Consider the following 12,669-nt stretch of genomic DNA (forward strand, 5'->3'; position numbering starts at 1 on the left):
TCTCGCTTCACCCGTTTGATTTCTGTCCCTTTGAATGGCTGTGCATTTTTTTCCCCACACTTTATGCCATTGTTCCAGACACTCAGACATTCTCTGGATTACCAGATTCCTATGGGGATACGGGATTGCTCTGTTTGTTCTTGTAGGTTCTTAGGTATAGCTTGGGGGTACAGTAGATGCCTGGTTTAACCAGACCCTGCATCTCGGAGTCAAGTCTCAAGCTCTGGACTTTGCCAAGTCTTGTAGTGACCTGAGTAGTTAGGGAAGTATTTTATAGATTTTAATATTCCTAACACAATACACAATGAAAGGAGCACAGTGGGAGACCTACCACTGCTACCTCAGGAGGAGTACTTGATCTTTGATCCAGTGCATCTTGTGAAATGTGCCTGGTTTAGAATTTGATCCTCATATCCACTTGGAGCCAGTGAAATACCTCAGGGCTGGTTTTGCAGTGTTATGTTTCCAAAGGTTTAGATACAGTTTGTCTGCCTTGTTTTGTAATCTTAGCAACAACGTTTTTGAAGTACCTACTCAAATTTCACGACAGTAGCCCTGTTAAAGTTGTATGATGTAGGCCTGTGTCAACTTGAGCTGTTATTATGGTTGCAGAGAGAAGACTTCATTGAGCAAGTTCAATTGGACACTGATATTCTAGTCAGCTGATCTTGGATTGAATGAACATTCCACATTGAAAAGAACACCAATATTTGTGTTAGTTTTTGTGAAGTGACTGGGGCGGCGGGCCAGAGATTGAATTCCACTTCAAAGGAAGGAGATTAATGCCTGCTTTTCTTAGTATTGAATGACGTTAGCTCATTACTGCTCCTCCCCCTCCTCTGGTCGTGGGTGCTCGTGCCTGTAATGTAATATGTAACATTTGGATTCAAACCACTGACATGATATTCTGTGCCTCGCTCCTGTGGCCTACAATAGCACACAAACATCTGTGGTGTCATATATTCTGGAAGGATATTGGTAATGGAGAACAGTAAGGCCTGCCCTATTAGTGCGCAAATTGAATTTTTAGAAATCTGCATCACTGAATGGCATTAATGGCATGGTTATATTTATGCTAGACAGGCAGATGACCCATCTCCAAATCCACTACAAGTTCTACATTTAGGGGATTTATCATGCACCTCAGTATCTTTACATTTTCACTATGGCATGATGTGATGGCGCAGTGATATACTACTATCAGTGGTGGATTGGTACTAATGGCTTAACACAAACTAGAAAACGTCAGGCAAATATATCTTACCTTGAGAGATTACACATTGATAGGGCAATGTTCCAAGTGCAGACATTTTTCATACTTTATGAATGATGAGTAAAAACGTTTTCAAGTGAAATCGGGAACACTTCCAAAAATGTACAGGTTTTTTGTTTGTATAGCTCGAGCTTTATATACCCTTTACCTATCTAAACAAATGGTATGTAAAAAAAATAAAAAAAGAAGCATCATCTACAAGTTACCAAAGCAAATATTTGAAGGAAAAAATGTAAAGGACCTCTACCATCCTTTTAGATGGCTCTTTTGGTATTTTACACAGACAAAATAAATATGGTTTCCAATGTTATTGCAATTTTATTTATGCTTTTTAGATATGAAATGTCTCCATGTGGTCACTTTGGAGTGCTGCATTTTCTTAAAATGGGACAATATACTAGGGGTGGGCGGAATTTGCGAAAGCGACTTTCGCAAATTATCGCAAAAATGTTAAAAATCTCCGCAAACACGTGGAAATATCGCGAAGGTGCGGAAGTTTTTTTCCCGCCCGTTCGCGGTATTTTCTGCGTGGTCGCGGATCGCCAACTTACCCATGCGGTTGCTCGCGGGCGCGGCCATCTTGTTTTCACTCTTCTCGCAGTGCATGATCGCGAGAAGAAAGACGTGATCGCGCGACGCATGACGTTACTGCGGGCACGAACTGTCGCGGGACAGCGCAAATGGCTACCAACAATCCAACATCTCGTGGAGAACGCGACCGGATCGGGAAAACTTGTCGGCGAACGCGGGGATTCAGGTAAGGCGATCGCGCGCGCGCGAGAATGTATTATTTTACAGCGCGAGCAAGAAACAAATTATCACTAAGCTGCGGAATGCGGAAATTTTGACATTTTCGCGCTCTCCGCGGAACGCGAAAATGTCAAATTATCGCAATTTCCGCGAGCGGGCGGAAATTTAGCCCAGGCCTACAATATACCACAGCAAGTACTTCCACAAGCAGTATCAGAAAGAAAACAAAGCTTGCCTCAAAATTCCTTATAGGTGGAAATTTTGTTTTGTTACAACAGCAACAAAGAAAGAGAAGTTAGCATTGGAGTTAAAATCCGTCAGCCCTAAGAGGTGCAACCCGAAATGTTTGTTACTCTTCAAAAAGAAATTACAAACCAACCTCGAGAATTCCCGTCTTATGTAAACCTTGACTTGAATCAGTGGTAACCCCCACAAACCAAATTCCTTGCTGGGCGCTTGATTAGTGGTTGCAAACACTACCCTCCTCTTAAGCGCGTCATACTGAAGCAGGGACATTGCGATTTAAAGTTATTCAACTTAAATGCATTTCTTTTTCTTAACAGTTTCATATTTTCATAACATAGAAATGCCTACGTGTCTTAAATAAGAAAAAATGACCCAAAAGCCATTAAAACATGTAAGCATTTACTATTCACCAACATGAGGGTATTTTGGACTGGTGCTAGAAGTGTGATGTGCTTTTCAAATGCATGTGCTTTTTCGCATGCATTTGGGCACTTGAAACGCACTAACTACATAATCAAACTTCGGGATTTTGGTCAGTGGCTGCTTACGAGTTTCTTTGTCGCCACTTTATGTGACTTGACTATTATCTCACTGGGCCCTTTGTCCCTGTACGTAGTGCATTGTTACACAGGATATACTTGTATAAATTGCTGTGAAACATACTCCAGAATTAATATTGAGGGATTAAAAAGGAATAGCACAAATGAGGCAGAAATGTTACAAAACAAAGTTTATTCTACAATACTTTATCATTATGCATATCTTTGGTAAAAATAAATTTTATAAACATTTTAATAACAGAGGTTAGCATACAAAAACTAAACATCTGTAAACGGTCTGTAAATGGGCAAAAACAATTTCAACTGAAAAAAGGGTCATGAATAGTTCTCTACTGGCAGTTCCCCTAATTAACCCACACTCCTACCCAAAATAAAACCTTTAGTATGCTCTCAGAACATAAGCTCTAAAGAGCATACAACATTTCCATCGCTTTGAAAAGAAAGCATTTTACAACTTTATCTTTTAAATAAATAATAGTTACAAGAAATTGGCAATAACATCTGGTTCCGTTTTACAATGGAACGGAAAACATAATACTTTCCATCTTTAAATTAAGCACTTGTTAAGGTCAAAGTAACGTCCCAAGACATAAAAGGCAATGGCACTGGCAGTGAATCCGGAAGAATGTGCTTTATGCAACAATGGCAGGCATAACTTTTAAAACACTACTTTTCTCTCAATAAATATTGTGGCTACACCTTTACTCACAAGTATGCTCCGCTTTAACCAATGCACGTCACTTTTGTCTTGAAAAACATACAAATTTTAACTGCAGAGGCTTTTATTTTGTTTTAAATGAAAGCCTCAATATGCGAAAAGAAATGGATTGATGCCACGTGTACAGCAATCAAATCTAATTTGCGTCCTCAAAGGAACAAACCTTAATTTTACTATGGCATCAGACATGTCTATTTCACTCAAAATTATATATGGTTCTTAAAAACATACATACTAACTATTGTCTATGCAAACATATTAGCCAACAATTCTGAAAACCCTTCACATATCACAGAAACCAATGAAAAGAAAACCATTTTAACACTACGTTTTTACATTATTTTACATATATATGCACACAAATTTTATGTACATGTACAAAGAGTGCGAACAATGACAGTTGAAGTGAGAAGAGCAGAAAAAATGTGTTTGAGAGTGGAGTGATGTCCCACTAACAAGTAAATTATATTTACCATCTTCATTTCAAGTTAAGTTTATGACAAAGCAACATCTATTACCCAATTTAGTATGACAGTACGTACATGCCCATGCATTTATTTATGACACATTTTTTTCAGACCGAGAAGTGATACCCTAAAAAGGATGCAGGCTGGAAAAGTGGACATCACCTGAAAGCTCTTTTATTTTCTAAGCGGGTGGTTTTAATATTTAGTACCTTTGTTTGTCAGGTGTTAAGCAAACGAGTGCCCACCTGGGGGCGCTGATAATGGTTTTTTCATTTTTCACTTTGCCCTCACTTAACATGCACAATTGGGACGGTGTGAAATAGAAAGATCAAACGGGTTGCTAAAATGTCTGGGCCTTGAGATGAAGGACTGCAATAGTAATCATATTGTTAGAGTGCACTTGATTATTGGGAATCACATTTTAATGTGGGGGAAAGAACTGTTAACTTAATATCGTCAACAATCCGCCTCTATATGCAGAGGCTGGAAAGAATCCCTACTAGTATTCGGTTCAGTTCCTAGCAGATTTTGTAAGCACCAGTGCAAGCTCTGGATAGCAGCAGTAAGATTTGTATGGCTGAAGAGTATGCAATGCAGTACATGCTTTTTACTTATGGAATGGTGGAGAGCGGAAACGTCAAAAACATTAAAGTCCCTACTGCTCCCTCCCATCAAGGAGATCGACAAAGATCAATCACAACAGACTATATGATTAAGGAAGAGAAATAGAAATGAGACATTAATTTCAATGTATTGACACTGTGATCCAGTAGATAAAAAAAAACACCTGTGCTCAAACTATCCCAGTTACTTTAAAGGTATTATTACAAAAAAAAAAAAGCCATACACCAGAACAAATCAAAAATACACTGAACACAACACAGTCTAGTCAAATCAGTTAAGTGACACACAGGAATCGGAAGAAGTTAGTAAAAGTGTTGGTGGACACTAAGCAGAACACCTTTCTAATTTCTCAATAAAGTATTCTAAAAATTGCTTCTCTTGAGAATAATTCCTTCAAGGCTGCTGTCTTTCACACATATATTCTTCCAAGAATGAAGGCATAATAGAAATACACTTACAATAATCTTCAACTGAAAGCTCAGCAAGGTGTTGAAAAAGGTTTGAGTTTATCCCACAAAGTAGAGGTAAACATTCCTTGATAAGGCCACCGCAAAATAGATCACCTTGAACAATCATTACCAGAGTCAAAAGGAGTCACCCTTACGAGATGCTTCATAAACAGTGATAGCCTTTCCCTATATCATCATTCTCACACTTTAAAGAAGACAAAACTCTATCTCCAGGCCATGCTGTTATCAGATGAAGACGTAACTACATCAAATATGAAGAGTTAGGCCTACAACCACCTTCATCTCCCCAAACAGGAAAAGACTCTCAATTGAGTTTTGGAATATTCTGTGAAGATCTTCTGTGAAGATCTGTGGGGCAGCAAATATAGGTGTGCAGTACTACTCAACATATATTTTATGGGAAATATTACTGTATTGATTAATTCCCTATTGAAGCAACATAAATATACATTCTCTACAGAAGCAGGACTCCATGGGACATCTTTCTTAGACACAGCAGGTTCTACTACCCCACAACTCTGGGAGATTTAACCTTTGGGTACAAGCGAGATATCTTGTGACAGTAGGTGAAAGTATACTCCCTTGGTATACTTCAATCATGGTCACACGGCCTTACAAAGAAATTAACCAGATGACTCTCATGCAAAGTATAATCACTGTCCTGGTCACTCACACGGCCTAACCTGTAAATTCAGGGTATGTGAACTAGAAGTCCTCAAAACACAAGTAATGTTTGGAGCAAGGAGCCTTGAGCCAAGAAAAGCAGATGAAATATTGTAACCGAGAACTGAGCGTTAATGGATATGAGATTATTCCAGAGGCATTTTGTACATAAATTATCAGTGATATTTTCAGGTTGATTCTGCAACACAGTGCTAATCACTGGATGACGTGGGCTACACAGGTTCCAGTTCCGCATCCTCTCCTCACTTCCTGCAAATTTTATAAGACCCCAAAAAAACTCACAATTTGTTTACACTATTTATGCTGTAAAATTGGCAAACACTTAAGTAGTAATACTGTTATATTCAGCTACAGGGTTGGATGATCTACACAATTCTTACAAAATAGGTCGGTCCCAGAGTATTTCACACCAGTATGAAAAGTTAGTACGGAGATGTGTTATTTCTTCCACTGGGGCCTTTTTTCAAGCCTGCACAGTTTTTCTCCAAAAATTGTTAGTGGCCATAAGTCGACAGTATAAGGTGTTAACCAGTCTTGCATCTTTCGTGCTCTGCAAAGATTAAATGAACTTTCTTGGCAATTACGAAAAAAAAAGCCAAACTATAGTTAGCGCAAACAAACTGCAAAGAAGTCCTTTTATGGCTTTGATCTCCTTTGTAAAGGACAAAAATAGAAGAGTATTGCCACGCTACAGAACAAAAGACAAAAAAAGAAATAAAAACCACAAAACTATTGGTATTGCCAGGTTTTTCTCTGCTTTTGACTTTGAGACTTTGCGGTATTTATTAAGGAATCCAAACATGTGCGAATGCCAGCCAGATGAAGCAGAGACCCCGCAGCTTCCTTCAGCTCTTCGTCAATATCTGGGCGCAAGTCCTTGTTGACCTTCTTGCCAGGCGGACTTTGGTCAGAGGTGTCCACACAAGGTTGTGATGCATAGCCACTGTCTCCAAGAGGGTCCTCTTCAGAGTCAGTATCCGTCTCCTCTTCGCTGTGAAATCCTTCACTGCCATCACTTTCAGCATGGCTAGTCTTTGGGATGAACTCATACACCTCATCAAAAGAGGACAAGGAAGACACACTGGACCGAGAATCGCAGCGCTGTGAGGCCACGGCACTTGCACTGTAGTTGTGATCCTCCTTTGGGTCAATGTTAATAGGGGCAGGGTCATTTTCTTGCAGGAGGACAGGAGCAGGGGGTTTGAAAGCACTGGAGTAACTTCTCTTCTTGGGCAGCGCTGCTTTAGGTGATCGCGATTGCTCAGCTGGAGAAAAAATAAAATAATCATTATAAAAAAGACCGCTTTAAATTCAAAGGAAACTATCTCCGCTCTTCGTTAATTTGAAAACAATGAAGTTGCATTTTATTTTCGTCATATTGCAAACATGCATATATATTCAACAAAATACCCCTTACTTGATGGTAGAAAACAGTTTTTTTAAAGACACATAGAGCCACAGTGTTAGTTGTTACCTCGTAAAAGCCAATATTTTGAATTATAGGAAAGTTGGGAAGGTAAAGGTGCGATTATGGTTAGATCCTTAACCATCTGAATAGAATACAAATGTACACAACGAAGCAGCATGTTAGTCTATTAATTTGTGTAGGAAGCACGAACCTACAAACAAAAGTTAAACCAACCTAACAAAAATGTGGGGCTCTTCTTTAATAGAAATGAAGACACTTAGCGAGGACAAGAGCTGGCCGGCCCATCTACTGGGTCCATTCACTGTCTGCTCCAATATCAGCTGTCTTTGCTTTTACAGTCGATTACAATCAGTCCCGGCCTTCTCCTGATTTTGACCCCACCATGCAGTCACACATCTTACTATCCTTTCTGTGAAGAACCTATAAGCAGGTCCACTAAAGCCCCAGCCCACTAAATCTAATCTCATTGGCTGTTGCAAGCCTGCAGAAAATATGCTTGCATCTTATGGCCTGTTGCAAGCCTGCAGAAAATATGCTTACATCCGTACTATACTTATTTTCCTTTTTTTTATCATTAAATCTTAGTTTTATTACTTTTTCTTAATTTTGGTATTTAAAAAAAAAACAGCTTTAAGGCATTCGCAGTGCAAAAATGAGAGCTCACATAACATGTTAATACTACCATCACTGTTAAGTTTACGGGGTGCTATCGGTCTCTCTCTTTGCAAAATATACCCTGCTAGAAGATGACCAAGATACAAACAATAACTGGACAATAAGTCATAGTTTGACAGGTTGTAGCCAGATATTCATTGCACTATCCCTGTAATGAAGAAGAACGTCCTATCCAACATTCACCAAGAAGTAATGAGCTCTGCCTCTGCCGCATGGACCTCAGTCCAACCACTGAAAACACCTCTCTGCAGATGCAACCCAACGAGCGATCCCTGAGGATTGCTCCTGAAGTGCATCTTGCGGTACTCTTCGTCTCCTGCTTCTTCCTCACTAATGGAGCAATAAAATTAAACAGCAGGGAGGTGTTTGGTTGAGAAAAAGTTTGTTGAAGCTTCCAAATCCGTTTTTTCTTTGGGACCCCTTCATTCTATGCCGTATACTCATGTACATGCTTCCATCTCAATTAATCCAATCAGGGTTGTGAAATTCCCCGACCCCGTAGAGTTCGGTCTGGTGGCCGCTCCTTTCGCTACAGAGCCGCCACCCTTTGGAACTCGCTCCCTGTGCAGATCCGTGGCCTTGACAACTACTTGGCTTTTAGAAAGGCCATTAAGACCCATCTTTTCCCTGCTCCTTAGTTTTTCTGGCGGGCTCTCTGCTGTGTTTGTCTTTCCTGCATTAGCGCCGGGACGCCCCCTTGCTGGGGCAGCTGTCACGCTTCACAAGCTAAGATAACATAACAAATGTCTGTCACTTGCGGCCCAGGACCAATTGTTTGGGATTCGAGAATAAACAAGATTTCATATTTATTTTGTCAATTGGACAAGTAGGATCAAATCCCACAAGCATAAACCTTTAAGATGACAGTTTTCAGGTGCATAACGTGATTTTGGAAACGAGTATTGCCTGACACTATGATTTGAATTCATATTATAAGCTGTTTGAAACTGCTTATGCGACTCATTATTACAAACCTTTACTATTGGGGTGAGCGCTCAAACGTAATGCTATGACCTAGCATTACGGACAGTGGTTCCAATGTAAAAACGTGCACATAGGTTTGCAAAATGTAACAATTTGGGTATTTATACTATTTCTCGATTAGATTCAAATACAACCAGAATTTAATCATGCAAGTATGTGAGTGTGCACAAACTCACAGGCATTCAAGCCCTGAAACTACCACATCCCACCTACTGCATAGTGGCCAAGAATGGAGAGGCCGTCCTATCGTTTGTGCCTCCAACTGCAGCATCTGACACTTTCCACCAGTACTCGCTACTACAGAGACCCCCATCATCAAAGAAGACGTGAAGATGCTCTGAAATGTATTGACTTATACCTCAAAGACAGACAAAGCTTGGTATACTTACCATTTACAACTGCCCATAATATTCAACTTGGTCGCATCCCTCAGGGGTCCATTGTAATTTCTTTCTTATCCAGCGCCAACTTAAATCCCCTACCAGACCTGATTAAAATGTTCAACCTCACCTGTCACAACTATGCAGCGGATACACACCCCATTCTAAAAATAGATGGCCTAGAAGATCTCTTCAAGTCCAGACTTGACAACTGTCTTCGCGCCCTAAATGAATGGATGATAAATAACCACCTAAAGCTCAGCACTGCAAGGCTAGAGATCATGCTATGTGGACAACTGCACACACAATGGTCTAACACCATATGGCAAGGAAATCTATGTCACTAACTACAACAAGAGGCAAGAAACCTAGGGGTAACCATAGATTAAGACCTATCCTTGGTAGCACAAGTCAAAAAGGTCACAAAGAACACCTTCTACATAATGAAAACACTTCACACACCTTGAACACTAACAGAAGTTACAATCTATAATCAACAATCTCCAAAATGCTACTACAAGACTCATTCTCTGTTTACACCCTAGAGAATGCATGTATTCCACTACAATATACATGTAAAAAGAACATTTGAAAAAACAAAATACGGTCCCCAAAATGAAAATATATATATATTCGCGAGGATTCGTCAACCGGCGCCAAAGTTATACCAAATAGAATGTTGCGGATTTCCTATGGAAACACGGTCCTAACTATAACTATCTACTGGCGACCGCCAGTAGATAATATATATATATATATAAAAATACTTTAAGTTACTTCAACTTTATGCATAAGGAGATGCCATAAACAACGTGATTAATGAGAAAGACTTCAGGTAAAGCACATCTTTTACTTTAAAAAAAAAACTTACAATCGGAAGTTCCTTTCTCACTAGAAGTGTTCAGTAACATCATGGCAGCAGCAGCATCAATGTCCGATTCTGTGAAGAAAACACAAGAAACCATATTCAAATTACATTTAAAAAACATGCTGCTCGGCTTATGCGGCGTTTTAAAGACTATGTAAAGGTAGAACGATCATTTTTAAATGGAAAAACAATTTTGTATGGAATACATAAAAATACAAAACAGCGTGCACCAAACAAATGTTCAAATATTGAAATATTTAGTTTAATTCACAATCCAATATAGAATAAGTTTTCACAGTTTCGGTTTTGCTTCTGTACTTATATACACTCCATTAATTGTAATGCACTTATTTTAATATTATTGGATAATTTCTTAAAAGGCCAAATGAACTCCTGCAAGGTAGGGGCCGACATAGTAGGAACTCCCTTCAGTGGAAGAGGATTTTTCTAATGAAATAGTGTAGGGTTCGGGTGGACAGCTCCGGATTATTCTTCCCTCTAGGAGTTATGATAACATATCCTAACTTTGGTACATTATTGTTATTTTAGGCAATCATTGCCAATCAGAGCATGTTTATATGAAGGGTGGCACTATGGTTTCCACTAAGTAGTGGTATTTACTGGGTATTTTGGAATGCTGTGTCCCAAATGATCCCTACCTTCAATCCAGTCCATTAGCGCACATATACAGGGTTACACATGCAACACGAGTGACCGGTAGCGGCAGTGCTCAATTGGAGGAAGACTGCATGTTTTCCTCTATGTTTTAAGTGTCTTGCACAGATCCTCAGTCTATTGACACTAGTGACCAAGTGAAATACATCCGAGAAAAGGCTATTGCAAGGGAAAAGCAGAGAAGTTAAGGAGGATCAGCTAGGCAAAACGGGGACCTGCTCCAGATCCATCTCCATGAATATTGTTGACTGAAGACAAGCAGGGTATCCTGTAAAGTTTCTGTAAGTGACATGTTGCCTCAGCATGGTCTTCTCAATGTGCAGATTCAAATGACCACCTTTAGGACAAGAAGCCTTAGGATGCCTTTAGGGATGTAGGGGCAGGGAGTAATAGAATAACATTTTTGCAGAAAGCAAAGTAGCCTTGGAGTGTAGCAACTTCAGGAAGAGATACTTGCAGATGGGAGTGCATGACCAGGTGATGGCGTGGGTAGGAGGAGAGGAAGATCACGAGGGTGAACGCCCCACCTAACGGCTAATCGTTTTTAGATCAGAAATGTTCCTACATAGGGATTAGCAGTAAGGTACACAATGTATGAGGCAGATATACATAGACCATGGCTCTCTAGATATATAACAACATTAAGGACAATGATAAAAAAAGTAGTAGACAGCATCACAACAAACCATACGCAACCGGGGAATCATCCTGGACTCCCAGCTCAAAATGGACCGCCAGATCAACTCCGTCTCATCCTCCATCTTCCACACCCTCCGCCTCCAACATAAGACCTTCAAATGGATCCCCCTCGAACACAGAAAGACCATCACTCACGCCCTGGTCACCAGGGGACTCTACTACGGCACCGCACTCTATGCCGGAATAAACAAAAACCTCACTCGCAAGCTACAGAACATGCAGAACGCCACCGCAAGACTGGTCCTCGACCTGCCAAGACACTGCCACATCTCCCAGCACCTGCACACACTCCACTAGCTCCATACCGAAGCTAGAGTCACCTTCAAGATGCTCACCCACGCCCAAAAGGCCCTCCATGACACCGGACCAGCATACCTGAACAGCCGACTCAAATTCCACGCAGCCCAGAGGACCCTATGATCTGCCCAGCTCTCCTACGCTGTGGTCCCCCGCACCAGAAAGACCAGATCGGTAGGCTGCTCCTTCTCCTTCCTCGCAGCCCGAGCCTGGAACGCCCTGCCGCTCCACCTCAGACAGACCACATCGCTCCCCATCTTCACAAGAAACCTCAAAACCTGGCTCTTCGACAGACCCCCCCCCCCCCCCAAATGGACTGGAGCCTGCTTAACCCCCCCCCCGCGCCTTTAGACCCTTACGGGTGAGTAGTCGCGCTTAACAAACACCTGATTGATTGATTGATTCACTCTACAGGTAAGTTACATTAACAGATAAACAAGTAAAATTAATTGGTGAGGGAGACAGACCACCGCTCACATATATCCTGAAGACTCCAACTCTAGAATGGTTTTCATTGCCAATATGAATTCTGTTAGTGACTGTAGTCCTCAAAGAAATCAAAAGGAAGTGCAGTCCAGTTACAAGGGCTGAGCAGATGAAACGAGAGGAAGCATGAATGAGCAAAGGGGGCTTAGGTAAATTAAAACGGTGAGTAGATCAGTAGGACTATTTATATTTCAATAATATTTTTTTTTAAAGGACAGCTATATTTATGGGCAGTGGGGAGATAAAGGTATATTCCTTCAGGAGATGCCTTTAGGTCTTTCCTAACTGTAGGGGTGATGGGTAAAACCTCAAATGGGCGGGGGGTCTTTTTCAGAGTGTGTAAACAGAGGAGGTTTTGTTTCAATTGTTTCACTTTTTTTAGAA

At 40.6% G+C, this 12,669-nt stretch overlaps 1 protein-coding gene across 3 annotated transcripts in view; it reads right to left on the minus strand.

The window, feature by feature from the left end:
- Positions 1-2,984: 2,984 nt before the first annotated feature.
- FOXN2 (forkhead box N2) overlaps positions 2,985-12,669 on the minus strand; it is a 128,461-nt gene continuing 118,776 nt past the window's right edge. For all 3 annotated transcript variants that reach the window (XM_085612734.1, XM_085612735.1, XM_085612736.1), the window contains exons 5-6: positions 10,132-10,200; positions 2,985-7,057 (exon numbers count right to left, since the gene is read on the minus strand). In XM_085612734.1, coding sequence (XP_085468860.1) covers positions 6,522-7,057; positions 10,132-10,200 — 605 coding nt within the window. In that variant the 3' untranslated portion in view covers positions 2,985-6,521. The remainder of the gene's footprint in view (positions 7,058-10,131; positions 10,201-12,669) is intronic.

The sequence above is a fragment of the Triturus cristatus genome, chromosome 6 (assembly GCF_964204655.1).
Source record: "Triturus cristatus chromosome 6, aTriCri1.1, whole genome shotgun sequence".
Taxonomy (NCBI): Eukaryota; Metazoa; Chordata; class Amphibia; order Caudata; family Salamandridae; genus Triturus; species Triturus cristatus.